Source organism: Hippocampus guttulatus, chromosome 9, assembly GCF_054856545.1.
Source record: "Hippocampus guttulatus isolate MCC_2025c chromosome 9, RoL_Hgut_1.0, whole genome shotgun sequence".
Taxonomy (NCBI): domain Eukaryota; kingdom Metazoa; phylum Chordata; class Actinopteri; order Syngnathiformes; family Syngnathidae; genus Hippocampus; species Hippocampus guttulatus.
The window spans coordinates 3,068,893-3,088,198 of record NC_141269.1 but is presented as its reverse complement, the minus strand read 5'-3'; the positions used below and the strand labels follow the sequence as shown (position 1 = coordinate 3,088,198).

General features: G+C 43.7%; 2 protein-coding genes across 8 annotated transcripts in view; one reads left to right on the top strand and one right to left on the bottom strand.

Annotated features, from left to right (window-relative positions):
- lrba (LPS-responsive vesicle trafficking, beach and anchor containing) overlaps positions 1–12,841 on the bottom strand; it is a 175,606-nt gene extending 162,765 nt beyond the window's left edge. For all 7 annotated transcript variants that reach the window (XM_086119001.1, XM_086119003.1, XM_086119004.1 and 4 more), the window contains exon 1: positions 11,990–12,841. In XM_086119001.1, coding sequence (XP_085975127.1) covers positions 11,990–12,139 — 150 coding nt within the window. In that variant the 5' untranslated portion in view covers positions 12,140–12,841. The remainder of the gene's footprint in view (positions 1–11,989) is intronic.
- Positions 12,842–15,175: 2,334 nt separating this feature from the next.
- rps3a (ribosomal protein S3A) lies at positions 15,176–19,303 on the top strand. The gene is made up of 6 exons (XM_086119037.1): positions 15,176–15,329; positions 16,543–16,646; positions 17,465–17,652; positions 18,163–18,371; positions 18,457–18,566; positions 19,128–19,303. Exons 1-6 carry the CDS (start codon positions 15,268–15,270, stop codon positions 19,253–19,255), a joined length of 801 nt encoding a protein of 266 aa, XP_085975163.1. The 5' UTR covers positions 15,176–15,267; the 3' UTR covers positions 19,256–19,303.
- The last annotated feature ends 3 nt before the right edge of the window (positions 19,304–19,306 follow it).

Here is a 19,306-nt window from a genome sequence, read left to right as displayed (position 1 = left end):
ACCCAAAATGCCCACATCGCAAATCATCTTTCCTCATTGAAAGGAATGGGAATGGCCACATAAGAAAATGCAGTGAAAGGAAAAAGGGCATTTCATAATATTGTATTTTGTAAGACGTGGACGGCCGTGACGACGTTGCGGAGGTTCCCGGAAGAATCCTTTTAGGAGTGCATCAAGTCATGGCAGAAATGGTTTGGAAAGTGAGTTGGACTCCAGGGATTATTTTGAAGGGAACAGTAGTTTGTCGTTTGGGATTTGAACGAACCCATTTGCGAATGGCAATTTTCAGACACGCCAACAATTCAACTGTCTTTGTTGGAGCGCTAACGCATGTGAACACGAAGTCCTTATAATCGCGTGTAGTTAAATCTCACATCGCTACAATTTGAATCAGACCAAACACAGCACGTACTCCTGTTGTCATTTGTTTGGACAAGTTCCACATGACAACATCTGATCCGCGCATGGCAATATCGACCTTTCGATGAAGGCCACACGCAACCGCTTCGTTTGTCTTTTTGACAAAAGCGAGGCCGAAAAACACTCCAAACGAGCTGTCGAGGCGACAACACGTCGATGGCCTACTTCCCCCCGCCCCAACAACAGCCCTTCAAAGGCATCCTCTATTTAACGAGCCATCTCATCAAACCAAACGCGGTTGAGTGCCTTGGTCCATAAGAGCGCTTAGGCAAGGAGATGCGTTGGTCACGGACGGATAACACGTGAGCTATTTTGACGCCGCCGAGACGTCAAGCAAACAATGTGGTCCGAAGGATGCTTAAAAAGGCACGGGGGGAAAAAAATGATAGCTCCTTCCATGAAGAAGCTTTACAATACTGTGAAAAATCTGCTGTTTCCGAAGCCTTACAGATTGACATAAAAAACTGTTTACATAAAAGCATCGGCCGCTATAAACTAGAAGCGTGATTTCTAACTCCGCATCAGACCATCAGATGCACCGCGGGGAATGAGGCAATTTCCCTTAATTTCTTTCTTTATTTATTTGAAACTATCTATGCCCGCGTTGCATCGTGACACGCTGAACAATTGAAATGCTTTTCCACTAGATGTAAGACGAAACAAAATATGCCGGTGTACACATTTTTGTGATATTTTCGGTGAACGGAAAATCTGTGCCTCGGCTCGATAAAGGTAGAGAATCACTGAACTCGAAGGTGGGTTCCAACCGCATGCCGTCTGCCTAGTAAATTCCAACAAAAATAAAAATAAGATCGATGAGTCCAATCCATCATTTTTTTTCTAATGAACCCCTCAAAGGAAATTTGACAGTTCATCCCTCGTACAGGCAGCAGCCGGGGTTTCGTAGCCATGTGTCTGATTTCAGAAAGGACTATATTTTCCGCACTATAAGACGCACCGGAGTATAAGGCGCACCTTCAGCGAATGGCCTATTTAAAAACAGTTTTCATATATAGGGCGCGTAAAATAGAAGCCACAATAGTGGCTGCGGTTGCATTATGCATCCACTAGATGGAGCTACACTTAAGTGAATTAAGAAAATACAACACAATACAGCTTTGTTGATAATCGAGCTAGGGTAACTTAAGAAGAAACGGCGACCAAAGCCAGGGCTCCCACTTTCATGCTTGGCAGAGATCATTCAAGAAATTGTGAAGTGGAACACCACACTTTTCCCACCTTTCTCTGATATTCAATCAAATGTACTTCCGAAAAACAAATGCACCAGCGAACAATAGGTCAATGCACGGAAAGATGTAATCGGACAAATTGCTTTCTTAAACCGAATCTCCCTTTCAAAATGCGGTGTCCTCCACACCACCTCCCCAGACATTGACCTCATTAGTCTTTGCCACTCTCATTACACTCTTTAGTTCCCAGGAGAAGGATTTACATTGATGATCACACGGGGAGGTGCTCACTGGCACGAGGCAAGTCGCTTCATTTTCTCCCGTTTGTTGGTCAAAGCAAACCGTGCAGTGAGCATGACAACAAACCATCCACTTCATGAACATGATGCAGGAGTGGCAGCAAAACAATGACCGTGAGTGGACTGCCCACATTCGGCAATTGACAAATAAAGAATTGCACTCAACCGACAAAGTTCTCATTGGGCTCACATGCTTTATAATCACTTGTATTCATTCATTCATTTACTTATTCATTTTCAGATCCGCTTTGTCCTCACACGGGTCGCGAGGGGTGCTGAAGCCTATCCCAGCTGTCTTCGGGCAGTAGGCGGGAGACACCCTGAACCGGTTGCCAATCAATCGCAGGACGCACAGAAACGAACAACCATCCACACCCACACTCACACCCGGGGACACGTTAGAGTGTTCAATCAGCCTGCCATGCATGTTTTTGGAATGTGGGAGGAAACCGGAGTACCCGGAGAAAACCCTCGCAGGCCCAAGGAGAACATGCTAACTCCACACAGGAAGGTCGGAGCCGAGCTCATACCCACGACCTCTGCGCTGTGAGGTCGACGCGCTAACCACTGGACCACCACTTGTATTCAGATTGGGACATTTGACACGGTCATGGGATTTCTTTTGTTTTGTTTTTTTTAAGGCAAAATGTGTTGATGGCAGGCGGGGAGCAAGGTGAAATGGTCTATTTAAAAAAATAACAAACAAACAAACAAAAAAACCATCTTTCAGCAGCTTTCCAAGAATATCTTCAAAAGAGCTTCAATGTGAAACGCCAACTTCACAGCAAGGGTATGGTTCCACGACCCATTCCGTTCATATAAAATAATACGGAGAATATTTGTGCATCTCCAAATTCATAAAAGAGAGCACCAAATGGTGCAAAACACAACATTGCTGACATCCAGCGGCATTTTTAGTGGAAGGGTTGGCTGCCATCACCAACAAAATTAAAGGGCTTGTGAGGAAGTTCTCCTAACACGCAAGCCTGACACTTCTCTCTTTCTCTTTTGGTCCAACGAAATCAGCATCTTTGCAGACCGAACGCTCGCTTTTAAAAGCTGTGCAAAACATGCAATACGTGAAGATTTTTTTTAATCTTCGTGTGTAGGCAAGGCGGTATGAAATGTTTGGCATTAGTCAGGTTCACGCTGAAGAATGCGCGAGCGGACAGAGGCGTTGTCGGAAAAAGGAGGCGATGCCATCTCAAAGTAAACAAAGAATTTCCTTGTTTGGTACATGCCATTGACCCAACGGGTCATTGAAGCTCTGCGCATTTACTGGGCATGAGATTCACAATATCGGGATGATATATTCAGAAGCAGCAGCCGTTCTAATTCAAGCCGACTGCCTTGTGTTGGCTCTCAAACCAGTTTTGCAGGTATTGCCCTTCGCATTCGACGCCCTCATTATTACTTCCACTGGCGGTTAGTGGCAGTTAACTACCTCATCCCACCTACAGGTTTTGCATTTGCAAGACAAACTGCTCAGTTTAAAAAAATAAAAATCAAGTTGTCGCGTTGTGTGTGGCCAACACTTTCTTTTTTTTTTTTCCTCGTGTAATGGGTGGAGGTAAGTGTCGTCATCAAGGACGATTTTACTTGGGAAAAATCCTGAACGGGAAATCTGCAGAAAGCTTGGAGCGTTACAATAAAACGTCTCTCCTGCGTCACGACGTATAGTCACCTCTGTCAGTCAGGGAATGTAGGACGGAGTGCTGACTCACTAAAAACTGTCATTCAAACTGAGCATTGTTATGGTTGATCATTTTTGATACTGTGTGACTGTGCTAAAATTATTCACCTATATTATCAATAATTTCCCGCAGGAGCTTGGAGTAAAGTAATCCCTCACTAGAACGCGGTTCATCTTTCACGTTTTTTTTTTTTTTTTTTGTCAACGGCCCCCGCTCCTCATTGCTGTGCAGTTCCAGGACAAAATGTTCTGGACAGTTGTTCTCAAAACTGTCACTTGTTTGGAAAAGAAATTGTTTGTTTTTTGACATGCTTGGGCCTGAAAAAAGGTTTCAGTCAATACAAAATTGGAAACGTAATAATTGTAAAAAAATAATAATAATAAAGACTTAGGGGATTTCACTGATCAGGGGTTCTTTTTGGAATGTAACCGCAGCGATAAACGAGGGATTACTGGACATCAATCTTTGGGATCAGTCAGCATCTAATGAAGGGAAAATTCATTTTGGTGTTTTGCTTTTTCTTTTTTTTAACTATGTCATTAGTCACCTTGGCACAACAACTAAGAGGGCGAAAAACTGCTGTTTGTGTCAGTGACAACATACATTAAGCCTAAAAACACCAATCCGAAAAATTGCTGGTCTGAAAATTACTCGTGCGTCCTGATACGATCATGTTTTCCAGACAATGTAGGAGGGGGTTTCATCCTCATTTCACCTCAGGGGTATCAAAAGTGAGTTGATGTGAGAGGTTATGATTTCATCGAATGATGTCGGATGTCAAACCCATAACCCCAACGACGCGCACGCAACCTCTAACATTTACGCTGCGCTGTGACCAGCGCTGCCCGTCTAGACACGCGATGGGACGTTGAGATTCTCGCAAAAGCCCGATGCTGAACACTTTGAGGTAACCGTGCAGCGAAGGCGTAAGGTGAGAATGCAGAGTTTTGAAATGCTCGTTCCACGCCCAACAGATAAGCCGCAGGTGGGGGCGCCACATTCCAGCCCGTCGTGTTGGCTGACGGACGTCACATCCGACTGTCGCACTGTGGTCTTTATGCATGCGGCACTTTTGCATTCCCCGTTGGCGTGTCAACTTTTAACGTCACGATCGACTTTAAGATTGGCGCTGCAGATACAGAAAAATGATATCACAAAACTTAGAGAAAATGAAGGGAGTGTGATGTTTTCTTTAATTTCTTGGTTCATTTTTAATTCTGGTGCCTACTAAAGTGAATCAAGTGGCTAAATGACGCCAAAGAAAAGATGGAGGGCCGGAAAGCACCGGTTTAGGCAGCACAATGCGATCACTATCAAAGATGTTTTAAAATTCTGAGAAAAACACAAATTACCCAGCAAAAGTCGGTATGGATTCAGAGTAAATCGATCTACGGCACTGGCATGAACAGCACTAATCGAAGAAATGACGACCGCAACTGACCCAAAAAAAAAATGTGATTGGGTTCTTTATTGGTTGAAAAAAAAAAAAACATTTGCTACACTATATCATAAAATATTGATAACTAAACTCGAACAAAATGGGATTTGAGGGATAGTTTCAAATTGGGTGAGGAGCTATTTGGAGAGGAGGCATATCACCTATATAAATTTATATTTGTATTTATTTATTTATTTATTTTTGTGCATGCAAATACTTCATGTTTTTCTACTTTCTTCCCTCCCAATGTTGCTGCTGTAAATTGTGAATTTCTCCATTGTGAGACAAATAAAGGTTTTCTTATCTTATGGCATACAACAAACGTTTAGATGGAGCACAACAGACTTCTGGAGAGGAAAAAAAAAAAGAAGGCTTTTTTATTTTTCATTTGTTGTTCGGCACTGAGAAGAAGGGAGTCTTTGCTCTCCCTTGCAAGTGTGTGAAATTGTGCACCGGTACCCGGCGGACGCGTTCTTATCTCCATCAAAAGGCTTTGATCACCTGGGTTCGGAAATGTTACTCAAAATGCCTCTGGTCATTTATAACACGTGCTGCTGATTTCATTGTGAGGGATGGAAATGCACAAGATCTTTTGCTTTAGGGGAAAGTACATTACCAAAAAAAAAAAAAAAAGAAAAAGTTCTTGAAATTGTCTGATGGTGTTATCTCAACATTTGCCTACATGCACTTAATCAGCGAGGACAATCCCATTAGAAGACAACTAGGGCAAACAAGCCTGATTTGGATTAGTACCAAATGGCCGGAAGTTTTATGATTAAGATTCATGTATAACAAAAAAAATTAAATCAGCTCAATGATGAAAACTGTCTCAACGCACAAAAATGAAGGTAGGGGTGTATGATTAATATTAGCATGATTCAAGAAAAGGAAAGAGGGGGAGGAGGGATGTCGAACTCTGATGCAGCAGGAGTCAAACATCCCAGAAAAAGTCCCCCAAAAACTATCGGTTGGAGAAATGAGAGGAAAAACTACAAAAACACTTCTGAAAAAAGTGCTGACGTAACGAGACTGAAAAGATACAGACCTACAATGACAAAAAAGACTTGAAAATAAATACAGACTACTTGCAGGAGAAAGGAAGTCTTTCCGTGGATCGCAAAAATCCACAAGTAATTGACTGCCCCACCCCTCCAAAAAAAGATTTATAACGGCCTTTTGTACACATAGCTTGGTAGTTCCTTGGCACCAAGATGCCACCGTGTAACCCTAAAATCAGTACTTCTACCATCTTTTACGAGAGCAACAAATAGTTTTTCAGCAAAAAAAGAAATGAGAATATCCCACCACACCCCCGCCCCAAAAAAAAGAAAATAGCTGAATGCTGCACTGGGAATATGCGATGGGGTCGTTTCACACGCAGTCTCTTTCCATCGTGCCAAAGGAAGCAAGACTCAAGAGGTTAGCGGCGCCGTCCTTGCCTTCAGGTAAAGCCGCATTCCACACCGATAACTCGTCAAACTCCGGCGGAGCCCCACAGATCGGCCGCGAGCCCAGCTGTCAGGCCAGCTGTCCTTCACTTGGTCCAAAGTGACTCGGCGTTGCCTCAAAGTGACATCGGCTGCCGAGGCCAAAGAGTAAAGCGTTTTTTGTGTTTTTTTAAATGGACGAAAAACAGGGTGGTTTGGGGTGAAAACGCAAATTTAGGTGGATAGGTCGGTCGGTGTATACAGATACTGGAATGCTGCATTTTGTGTGTGGCCACACTGGAGAGAAAATAATGACATGACTAGCCATATTTGGGAAAGAAAGTCGTATATCGGGCCAATTGGTTAAAAAAAAAAGTATCGTTATAAAAGAAAAAAAATCTCAAAATATTAGATTAACCTCAAAAATAAATACCTTTTTACCTATCAATTTTTGTGTCTGTGTGTGTTGCATTCTTTTTTTTTCTTTTCAGTGCAATAATCCATTTCCATTGCCGTACGGAAGCAAGCCTTTTGCAAATAATAAAAGTAGTAGTCTCTGCCCCAACAAAACGTCCGCACTAGTGGACCGAACATGCACAACTTTGACACGCAGTCATTTAAAAAGGATCACATGCACACACACACACACACACACACACACACTTTCAAAATAAATAAATAAAATGACTTCCTGGCTGAAGAAGAGAGTCAAACATTTACGAGGCCTTTTCTCAGAGGTTGGCGAGACAAAGCTGACCTTTGGACGGCGAACAAAGAGTCCAATGGTTCTGCTTTGATCGAGTTTGGGAAGCTAGTTTCCAAGGTGCCTTGCTTTCAAGACATGTTTCATATGATCATGAAATCATATGGATTTAAAATTTGGGATAGGAGAGCAATATCGTCTTCATCTTAGGGATAGAAATGCTAATTAATTTGTCCTATTAAAATGGCGTATCCATTCATCTATCGTCCCTCAAGGAAAGAGTGCCCGACCCATCACTCGTCCTGATAGGAGGAGCGCAGAGTTCGCCAACAGGATGCCCACGGGCCTCTCCTAAAAATAGCTCAGCACTGATTGGACATTGTGATTTCCTTGTCATGCTGTCGACGTGACCACTTGTAAATGTGGACAGTTGCCGCCTTTCAGAAATAAAGTCTTGCGTGCGGATATTTCTCAACCCTACCTTCTTAAAAGCATTGATAGTTATTGCGAGAAATGATGGCGATCAGTGTTTCCACATAGATTAGTAGAATTCATTATGAATAATAATATAAAGGTAGTTGAAATGAGCTTATTTCAAACGTGTGTATCAAACTGTTATGTCCCCAAAAATTAGCTTTAGCTTTTTAAAGTTTTATTAAGATAGGGTATGGTTTGGATGTATGGTATATACAGTACTTCTTATGGTATGGTTGTCGTTTTTTTTTTCTTTTTAGCACCGCGGTGGGGGACTGGTTAGCACATCCGCCTCAGAGTACATAGTTGCAGGGTTCGATTCCAGCTCCGGCTTTCCTGTGTGGAGTTTGCATGTTCTCGCCGTGCCTGTGTGGGTTGTCTCCGGGTTCTCCAGTTTGCTCCCACATTCAAAAAACATGTGCGGCAGCTTCAAGGAATACGGGGAATTGTCCCTTGGTGTGATTGTTAGCGCGATCGATTCATTTTCCGATCCGTATATCCTCACAATGGTCACAGGGGGTGCTGGAGCCTATCCAAGCTGTCTTCGAGCAGTAGGCGGGGGACACCCTGAACCGGTTACCAGCTAATCGCAGGGCACACAGAGACGAACAACGATCTGCGTTCACACTCACACCTAGGGACAACTTGGAGTGTTCAATCAGCCTGCCGTGTATGTTTGTGGAATGTGGGACGAAGCCAGAGTACCTGGAGAAAACCCACGCAGGCACAGGGAGAACACGCAAAGTCCACACAGGAAGGCCGGAGCCGAGATCGAACCCACAAGCGCTGCACTGTGAGGTCGACGCGCTAACCACTGGACCACCAGTATGACAATATGGTACTGTATTGATTTTATGGTATGGTACAATATGTTTTCATGGGCATGTTATGATTTTTTTTTCGTTGAATTATGTGCATATATCTGTCGGTGTAGCCATCTACAGTATAGTAGTTGTGAGTTTTGGTTCGAGAGAGATGCTACAAACCACGGTACCAACGGGTTGACGGTGATCGAAAGCCGCGTGGCTCCAAAGTAGGGCAGTGACTCACACCCGAGACTCTTCCCGTCACTATTGGTCTTTTGCAGTTACTTTATCCGTGAAGTGGAGGACGAACACGGGAGGGCATACGAGGCCGCCACTGTAGGCAGGGGTGAGCAATTAACATAAGGCCATTACACAGACGCTAGAATCACGCATATACAGCTTGGCTACATTTACGGTATGCAAAAGGCATTGTAGAACACATATTTTGTAAACTACACAAGCCACTGGTATGGGGCGCACACGCACACACTGCCTCGGGCAACAATTGGCCAAGACACACCAGAGAGCTAACCCAAAAAATTTTATTTTGAGAGTATTTTAAAGGGGTGGGAGGAGCAAACATTTTCTGATGAATACTTCTAAAAGGATGAAACGAGTGGTTATGTTTTGATGACAATGTCATTGTAGACTACCCAAAAACTATAAGACAGACCAATTTAAAATACCACAAGATGGTGGCAAATCCCTGAATAATAGGCAAGTGGTACGGGTGTTGCAATCATAATTTGTGATATTTAGTGAATCCCGCGTATCTGTGGTTTGGCATTCACGTATTTTCCAATTTGCGTGAGACAAGGCCATTTCTAATTTAAAAATGATTGCTGTGGTGCCCAATAACTACATAGGTGAGAGGAGCTTCATTTAATCAAGCCATAGCCTTGTCTAATAGACAACTGTAAGAGCCACGTTTATTTTATTTATTTGCATTTGCGGCAGATGGCCACAGGTGGCAGTGCAGGTGCTCTCTATTCCATATAATCAGCACAAGTAAGTGATTAGGGGGTGGGAGTGGAAGATCATGCATTTTTTTTACCACTCAGACACACGACACTCATTGACAAAATCTAATCATACCATCATCACGACTGAAGTTCTTGTTTTCGTGAGTTAAGTCATATTTGTGTGCGTAAAAATTACCCCACGGAGGAAAACGGCAAAGACAATTGTTTGCTTGAGTGGAGGCCATCGAAAACATCTCCCACACCAGAGCACAGCGACTCCAGGAACCAAAGACAGTCACGACAAGAACATTTACGTTCATATTTTTGCTATTTGCACCAGGGCCGTGAATAGCGAGAGAAAACTATTTACAGTTCAATCTAAGCAATTACAGTCAACCCAACCGGGTGCTCTAAGATAGCAACAATGCACTTAAATGGGAAAGGGTCAGTGAAAATCTGCCTCTAGAATGTACACAATCATGAACTCCTGTTATTCAAAAGAGTATTCAGTAGCATTAGCGATACTATTAGCTCGTACACTACCCTGAATAACATCCCAGAGGAAACTCGATGGCGACACCACACATTTGCCAACCAATACACAAATCCACTTGACACAAATGGCATTACCTGCCATCTCAGCTTTTAGTATTTACACGGTAATAAACGTTAGGGCCTACAGTCAAATTGTGACGGAAAAGTTGACTACCACACGGGCTATAATTAGCTACATCAGCAGAGAAACAGCTTTCAGTTTCACTTTTGACTGCACATGAGGTGCATTAAAAAAAAAAAAAAACACACACATGGCGGTTATAAACCAAGGCCAAAATAATTAATATTATATTTGGGTAGCTCTTGGCTCTATCCGTGTTCCTCGCAAATACTTTCTTTGTGAAATTATGAAAACTGAAGAAACGATCAGCATTCAACCGGTGTCCTGGAATGTATTCCAAGGCACTAAGACTGCAATATTTCATCACTTTATTGATTCGCAGGCTACATCCAAATTGCCGTTTCTTACGGGCATGAGCTTGAAAAGCTAAAGAAGACTCTGGTTCTTTGAAGATCTATTTTAGCAGTCTTGTAACACCCATAATGCTTGCACAAAACTGCCTCGCCAGCCAGTTGATGTCTTATTATTAATGAAATACATTTGCCTCGCACTGCGACGAGCTTCTTAACTGTGACAAAGCAGTTTTGCAGGTTCTACCTTCACCACTGCCACCCCATCCCACCACCCCCTTCCTGCCGAGCTCCAGTTGCATGTCGTCCTTCACACTGGCCCCCCTGTTCCCTTTTGTCGCACTCTCCCGCCGAAACGTCCAATTTGAGAATCTTGTCAGTATGCCACCAGACGAAGTAAGAGAAGTGGCCAACAGGTTGTACGAACACATACTACCGTACGTACATACACACTGTCACTGACCTGGATATGTCGCAGGCTGATTTGCTTCTCCTGGCAATGAGGATCCTGACACCAGTCATCGTGTCACATTCAATTTACCGCTTCCACCTTGCTTTTTCTGCACGCGTCAAACCTAATAATTACTCACTCGCCTCAGTCTGTGATTATAAGTCCTCCCCGATACAAGTGACACAGAGCACTTATGTATAAGAGTCTGGAGCAGCAGCTTCTTTGATAAATTATGAAAGTAATGATGGATTGGTACAAAATTCAAACCACCGTATCGACAATGTTATCAATGTTTGTAAACACTAAGCAGCAGTATGCCTACAGGTGACATAAAAGTGATTGACTAATGCCGACTTGAAGGGAAATTTTAAAAATGTGTTCAGGTTTTGAGGTTTCAATTTTTTGTAATACTTCTGTCAAAAGAATCTAGATTAATCCAGTGCAACCGCCAGAGAACATCACAAGACTGTCTAAATCACAGGTGTCAAAGTCAAGGCCCGGGGGCCAGATCGCTCATGAAAGCAAATCAAGCATGTCAAGTTCCATGATGCTTGCTAAAGTCTGAACCAAAATTTCAAATTGTCGTATGTAATCCACAATAACAATCATTATTGTTGACTTCTGATTTTAAAACTAGTTATCCAGCTGTATATGTAATATGTGGAGGTGATTAAACATTTATATGGTTTCCTAAAATTCATAACGGCCCTCCAAGGGAAACCGTAACTACAATGTGGCCAGCGACAAAAATTAGTTGGACACGCCTGGTCTAAATGATGCGGCAGGTCAGATCTGGCCCCCGGGCCTCGAGTTTGACACCTATGTTCTAGAATTTACCCAATCTCATTTACCCAAAGAAACATGTTATGCAAATCCAAAAAGCAGGTGGAAAACATCAAAATAATGATCCATTAGAATCATACGGCAACTTTTAAGTAACTCAAGAACGCTTCAGGAGGGCACAGGTTGGCCACCAGCTGATGGGATTTGACAGTGAACAGCAGCGTGACAGAAGAGTCCAGTGAAAGTCCAACATGCACGGGTGGACATAATTTGTGTTTTTTGTGAGACTACATCGCTCTTTTCCCTAACATGTCACAATTATCCCAGCATGAAGGTGCTACCTGGGGCCTATTCTGAGCCCGGATAATCAGCTTACCAGGTTGAACACAGTCTCCACGACGTCTCGGTTGGAAACTTCCCCAACTTCCATGAGGCCGTCCAGCACGGCGAATTTCATCCGGATACCTCGTATGGGCACAGCGGGGTTGAGCGGCAAGGTGCCCGGCGCGGTTTCCTCGCTCGCCATTGCTCAAGGTGGGACCCGCAGGGCAGGTGTCGTCCACAGGTAAAGCCACCTGTTCAACTCCAATGGCGGCGGTGATAAGTCAAAAGGGGGGGAAATGAGGAAAGGGAGCGGAATTTATGTACCTCCCCCGGTTAGTTGGTGGCAGTCGATAGGCACCTAAGCAAGAGTACGTCCCTCGCCATTCACGACAAATAAAGTCAAATAAAGTACAAAGAGTGTCGCTCCGCGGTGTGAAATGCCTCCGCGAACTACTCCTCTTCTTTTAGTCCGTAACTTGATAGTCCGCAGGCGGATTAATGCCGTCCAAAGAAAAACAGGGCGAGGTGAGGTGAAAGGGTCGCGGGTAGCAGGTAGAACCACGGCGAGCCCTTCGCCGACGTTCGCGTCCTCGAAAAGCGACCAAAGAGGAGCCACTTTACAACCGGCGGAAGTTGCTATTGTCATGGAGTCCGCGCACTTGACAGGTAGCGGCGCCAAACTCTCGAAGCTCGGACAAACGCTGACTGCCACCGCCTCAGACGGAGGGGTCGGAGAAGGAGCAGTGGGGGAGGTGGTGTCCGGTGGCCTCGACGAGCCCAGAAAGTGCACTCAAGCCGGCCTAAGAGAGTGAAGCGTTCGCCCAGCTGCTCGTAGCGCCCACCTTCGCTTCCTGATTTCGCTCCCCGGTAGCTTTCAGACCGTCACCGCCATGACAGTGGAAGCCCTCGAGTGGGAACGTTTGCGCATGCGCGGCGACGAGTAGTGAGTTGGAGAGGGCTGATTCCGCTCCAGAGGTGGCGGGCGAGGCAGGTGCGCGCAGCTCAGGTGAACGGACGCGGTCGACACTCTTTAACGTCGTCCTTTTGTCACCATTTACATGTTCAAATGTGTACTTTGTGCCACTTCCCATAGGAGGAGGAATGAGATATGTATCGAAATGATATCGTGACTTGGCAATCCAGCATTTACGACAAAACTAACCCCTCGTCAATCGCGGGGGTTGTGTTCCAGACCATCACTGTAGAAAGCGAAATCCACAATGTAGAAATGTCGTATTTTACTCCATTCTCGGCGTGTTTTATAACATGTATGGTACTGCAAAAAAAGTCTTCACTAAACACACTTTAAAACAATACAAACACATTTAAACACATAATATAGTGAAAGAGAGAAATGTATGGCATTATAATATGGTACAAGTAGTGTTTCAAAAATAGAGTAGGAGCTGGAATGATGGCAGCACAGAACTGGCTTGAGTGTAAGTTCTGACACCTCACTTTTCTACCCCTTTTGTGTTGAAAGCAATTCTCAAGTCAAGTCACTGCAGCGGCAGTATCACACCATCACTGTATTTTACATAAAAGGCTCTGATAAAGCAGGCTCTCATAAACTAACAGGGAAAAATACGAGTGATGGATAAACATGCCTCTGTGAATGATTGAAGGACATGGGCCAGTTCTAAAAATATTTTCATGAATCGTCAGTTACAGTGACCTCTCCTGGCTAAAAAGTAAACCGTATGTTCAAAAACGTCATTGTCGGTGAATGCGTGTATTTATTGTGTTGTTGGTGAGAGAATGCCGGGGTTGGGGGGGGGGCATCGTGTGGGTGTGCTTTTGTAACTATGGCTGAAGGTGATAGGTCGGATGGGCAACACACAGATTTTTACTGAAATCCATTTCATTATGTTATGGGGTGCATAAAAATATATTTTGCTCATTGGAACAGGTGAGGGTAAACATTTTAATGGTTCAGCCAGTAAGCGATTCTTCTCTTCCCATCCAGCGGTGGATCAGTCATGTACTGCTGCACCAGTAGCATCCGTGATGGCTGCGGAAAGGAATCACCTAATTTATCAATCATCTGACCTGATCGTGAAACAGTCAGGTGATTGATTCAAAACAATTAATCAGTTGCTGCTTCTGACATAAGTCAAGTGATTTGAAGCAAGTTAGAATTGGAGTTTGAACCTTGTATTGAAGTTTCAGTGTTGACCTCCTATCAATTTACAAAACACTGTGTTTACAGCAGTAATTCATGTGTGGGCACATAGTGGACCGTTGACTCATCACCTGGCATCACCAGACCAACTGGAGAGCGAATAAATCCACATGTATTGTATTGTTTCCGCACTGTTAACCTTTGTGCTGACACGACTTACCAAGGGTATCAAACTCAATCGTACAGGGGACCAAAACTCATAGCATTTTTTAGGCCATGGGACAACCAGGATAAACATTTTGAACAGACTAAAACAAAACTTTTTGAAAATAAGTTTGAATTGGAACAGACATGATACAATATTATTCCAATATAAATCGATTTCAACTTAAAAGCATTTATCTGTTGCTCTATGTTAAAAAATCTCAAAATTATACCAATTTCAAACATGCGCTACTAATTGCCACATGGATCCCACAGACCAGTACCTGTGAAAGCAAAGATATAAACAATTGATACAGCAACTCTGACACACCCGCTGCGTGCCTCCAGAGACGTTAAGCTATCGGGGGGCAAAGTGTCAGCGCATTCCATGTATGGAGAAGGCATGAAAACCAGAATAACAAGGATACCTACAGTACCTCTGTTGTATACAGTTGCAGTTGAGTAAGTCTACTTTGAAACATAAACCCTAGTTCTAAACCCGACATTGAAACCCTTACCCTAGTTTTAAACCCTATACTTTCAAACCCTAACTCATGTTCCCAACTCTAACCCTATTTTTAACCACCCCCCTTTTTGAAACCCTATACCTAGTATTAAACCCGATATGCAAACCCTTAACCCTAGTTTTAAACCTTGTAAACCCTACCCCTAAGCTTAACCCCATCCATTTTCTAATCAGTTTATCCAAAGCTTAACCCCATCCATTTTCTAATCAGTTTATCCTTACAAGGGTCGCGGGCGTGCTGTAAACTAGAATCTTGAATCGAGAATTATTTTACAATAGAATGCACGTAGATGGAAAACTTGCCCCCAACAATGTGGCGGTCGCGTAGGCACGTCGCCGGTGTGCTCGAGTGTGTGCTCGACACTGTGTGCTCGAGTAGGCGTCGCGAGAGGACGTCACAAAAGCGTCCCTCGAGCTCGTTCTCTCTAACTCTCGCGCGATTTTCTCCTTTCCTCCTCTTTCACTCCCTGTAGCCAACATGGCAGTCGGCAAGAATAAGAGGCTGACCAAAGGCGGCAAAAAGGGTGCCAAAAAGAAGATGTAAGTACGAAATACAGATAGTAGTGTATTAAAGAACCCGTTCACTTCAGTTCGTGACCGAAAACTCACTAAAACAATACCGGATGAGCACGATATTTGGCGGATAAGTAAGGCTTCGGCTACTGTGGTCGTTGCGGCCCTGTGTCGTTGGAGCTTCGGCTTGAGGTTTTGTTTTGCCGTGTCCGTGGATGCATTTGGTTTAAATATTGGTTAATTTGGTAATTAACTTATTTATTGGCCGCGTAGTGATAACGAGAAGTTGGGTTAATAGTTTTGCTGTGTTTGACAAGTTTATCTCGTTTCCTGAAGCTAACTCATGTTAGCACGGATTTAGTCGGCGTCACATTTACTTACGAGTTGTACTGTACGTGTAATACATAATCTGCACATTTGTGAGTCGTAAACAACTACTGTTGAATTGATATGCAGTGGAATTAATTGAAATGTGAGACTTGCAGTCGGAATGAATTGCACCGGTGTAATGTAGGAAATGGGTGAACACACGTCTTTGGCAATTATGCGATAATTCAGGAATATCATCAATGTTTTGACTAATGGAATGGTGTGTAAAGGCAATGCAATGTGCAAGGAGGTAAATATGAAATGCCTGTATTAGTTGTTTGGGTGTTCTGAACTTGAAACATGGAAAGTAGTAATTTAATAATTGAAGAATGAAACGGAGATGGATGGGGGAAGGAGATGGAAGTGTTGTCTAATCATTTTTGTTGACAAAGAAGCACGCTAACTAGCTCGATCGAGATATTGATTTTATTGTTTGGGGAATCCACATAGGGGTGTATGCTCAGCTCTTGTGACTTGTGTCACTTTTTTCCTAAAAACTTGTTACTGCGTTGCTTATTAAAAAAAACAAAAGCCTGCCTCGTTTTAACAAAACATCCCTGAAGTGCCAAAAAGAGCATCTATAACATGAAGGCCTATAGCAACATCATCTGTACTTTGTTACAAACGATGCAGTATTGACCTGTTCTCGATACATAGGCAAGGGGAAAGAAAGTGAAGCTTTGCAACGTGACTTCCAACAGTTTCAAATACAAAGCAATTGCAGTTTGGAAAAATAACACAAGTGCAATGTTGACCCCATAGCAGTTGTGATGATATCAGCTTTTAGAGCTGGAAATGACCCAAAATTAGATAAAAGTTGCAACTGCAAAATGTTTTCTGCAGAATAAAAACAAACTGTCAATTCTTTCAGTGTGGACCCTTTCTCCAAGAAGGACTGGTACGATGTCAAGGCGCCAGCCATGTTCATCATTCGCAATATTGGCAAGACCTTGGTCACCAGGACTCAGGGAACCAGTAAGCCTGTTTTTGTTTTGGGTTTTTTTTCTCCTCTATTGCTGAATATTACATCGACCCGGGGGATATATGTCTAAAGTGCAACCTTGGTTTAATCAATCAAAACATTTTTCCACATGCGTTTGGGAGATTATCACATGTACGTGCCAGAAATTCCTGCATCGATTGAAATGTTTGTCTGCCTCCTTGACCGGTTTCCTTCTTATAGTTTTATCAATTTTGAGTCATGCTACCCTTCATCGCATTCCAATTGATCCCTTGGCAATGATATTGTATCTCTTTCCCGGCTGATACCATTGAAAAAATGAGATCCTTCTCACACTGTGAAAGTTCTCTAAAGACCATGGCTTGTGCTGGAAGATGACAGAAATGTTACACAACCAAGGAGCAGCTTTGTTACTGATACCTTGGCCCGTTTCGACACACTGTGCAGCTAGCAATCAAGCTATGTGTACTACCTGAAAAAATGTCTACCCTTAACTTATGTTTTGTCTTATTTACGATACAGCGGCAAAACGTAATGTCGTGGCTACACTTTGGTGTGGCTTGGAGATATTTTTTTTTCTTCCCTGTTTAGCTACATTGGCTAAGAGGCTTCGTGAGCCCAGTTCCAACTCTGGTTTTAAATAACATAATATGACCATGGTTATTTGCTTTGAGAGGCAAATTATGACAACTTGTTTGGGTCCCAAATGACTGTGTGATTAATGCCATGTTGCTGCCTTTTTTTTTTCCTCACCGCGGAGTATTTACTCGTCATCCAGATGGCCTCAAACCTTTCATAATACCGGCTGTGCCGTGTCTTCACACTCTCCCAGGAATCGCCTCAGACGGTCTGAAGGGTCGTGTGTTCGAGGTGAGCCTTGCCGACCTGCAAAACGACGAGGTGGCCTTCCGCAAGTTCAAGCTGATCACGGAGGACGTGCAGGGCAAGAACTGCCTCACCAACTTCCACGGCATGGACCTGACCCGTGACAAGATGTGCTCTATGGTCAAGAAGTGGCAGGTAACTTTTTTTTTTGTTGTTGTTGAATGGCAATAATCTCGACATGTAAAAAAAAAAACGCTTCAAGGATGTCCACTTTTATATTTCTGTGACTCTTTGATTCTCTTACAACCAGATGATGCACATGACACTATGTTCGGTGGTCACTTTCCTTTGAGGACCTTGTGTTTGAAGCTTCTTGAGCGCAAGGGTTCTCAGCGGGTCATGGCCACTGAACTTGCTGTCAGTAGCAGGTTACAATTGAGATACAAACAACCAGCATGTCAGCCATCACCAGGCACCCCACTTGCAGACTAGCCGATTGTTGTCCCATTAACAGCCAACTCTGCCCCTCTTTCGCTGACTCCCACGTCACTCAGCAGGCCAGGACCCATCTTTTAAAGCCACACTCACGCTTATAGTTTTGTCCAATAGTTTGTGATGTAATGTATATAAAAGTCGATTCAAGAATCAAAATACTCGATCATTGCAGCCGTGTCATAGTCCCTAAACATGAGGGTGTTTTCTCAGACCATGATCGAGGCCCACGTGGACGTGAAGACCACGGACGGCTACCTCCTGCGTCTCTTTTGCGTGGGCTTCACCAAGAAGCGCACCAACCAGATCCGCAAGACCTCGTACGCCCAGCACCAGCAGGTGCGCCAGATCCGCAAGAAGATGGTGGAGATCATGACCCGCGAGGTGCAGACCAACGACCTGAAGGAGGTCGTGAACAAGCTGTGAGTGGCGCGTAGTTGAGGCTTCGGAGTTGTTACCATCCCTCATTAAACTGACATTTTGGCGTGTTTGTTTTCCCTCTTCCAGGATCCCTGACAGCGTTGGCAAGGACATTGAAAAGGCCTGCCAGTCCATTTACCCCCTTCACGATGTCTACGTCCGCAAGGTCAAAATGCTAAAGAAGCCCAAGTTTGAACGTAAGACTTGATTTCTCAAACTGAATCCACATCTAGCCCATTCACAGTTGATGCCATAGCTTTGGATGCACCTCCAAACGGCGGGGCGATAATTCTATCACATCCCAGCCAACTGAGTTGAGTTGACTCGCTGGGCTTCGACAACCAGTTTTTAGTGCAGCAGTGCAAAAGGAAATTGATATTACAGAAAAGGTCACATCACTTGTTTGGTAATATTTTGGACATTTTAAGTGGTTGGAATGGTCCCCCCTCCCCCCATACACTGGTTTGACATTGAATTAAAATAACCTGATTTATTGTGTCTTGGATCATTACAAAAGGCTTCGGGCATGTTGGGCATGTTTCTAATTTGATTAGCATAGTAGACGTGAAGAGATTTGAAGTGCAGTTTTTGGTTGAAAAATATTGAAAGCCGTTAATTTTTTTTCAAGTGTGTTTATAATAGGGGGATCTGCAGGTGCCCAGAGCTGGTCCTTTCTGCCATTTTTTTTTTTTACCATCTCAATTTAAATTAATGGTGTTTTGTCCACTGGTTGTTAAATGTCCATGTTTCTCCCACAGTGGGCAAACTGATGGAGCTCCACGGCGAGGGCAGTTCAAGCAGCACTGCCAAAGGATCCGGAGATGACACCGGAGCCAAGGTGGAGAGGGCCGACGGTTATGAGCCCCCCATCCAGGAGACCGTCTAAAAATAAATGCCCTCACAGATTTAATAATTAAAAAATGTAAATGACCAACCT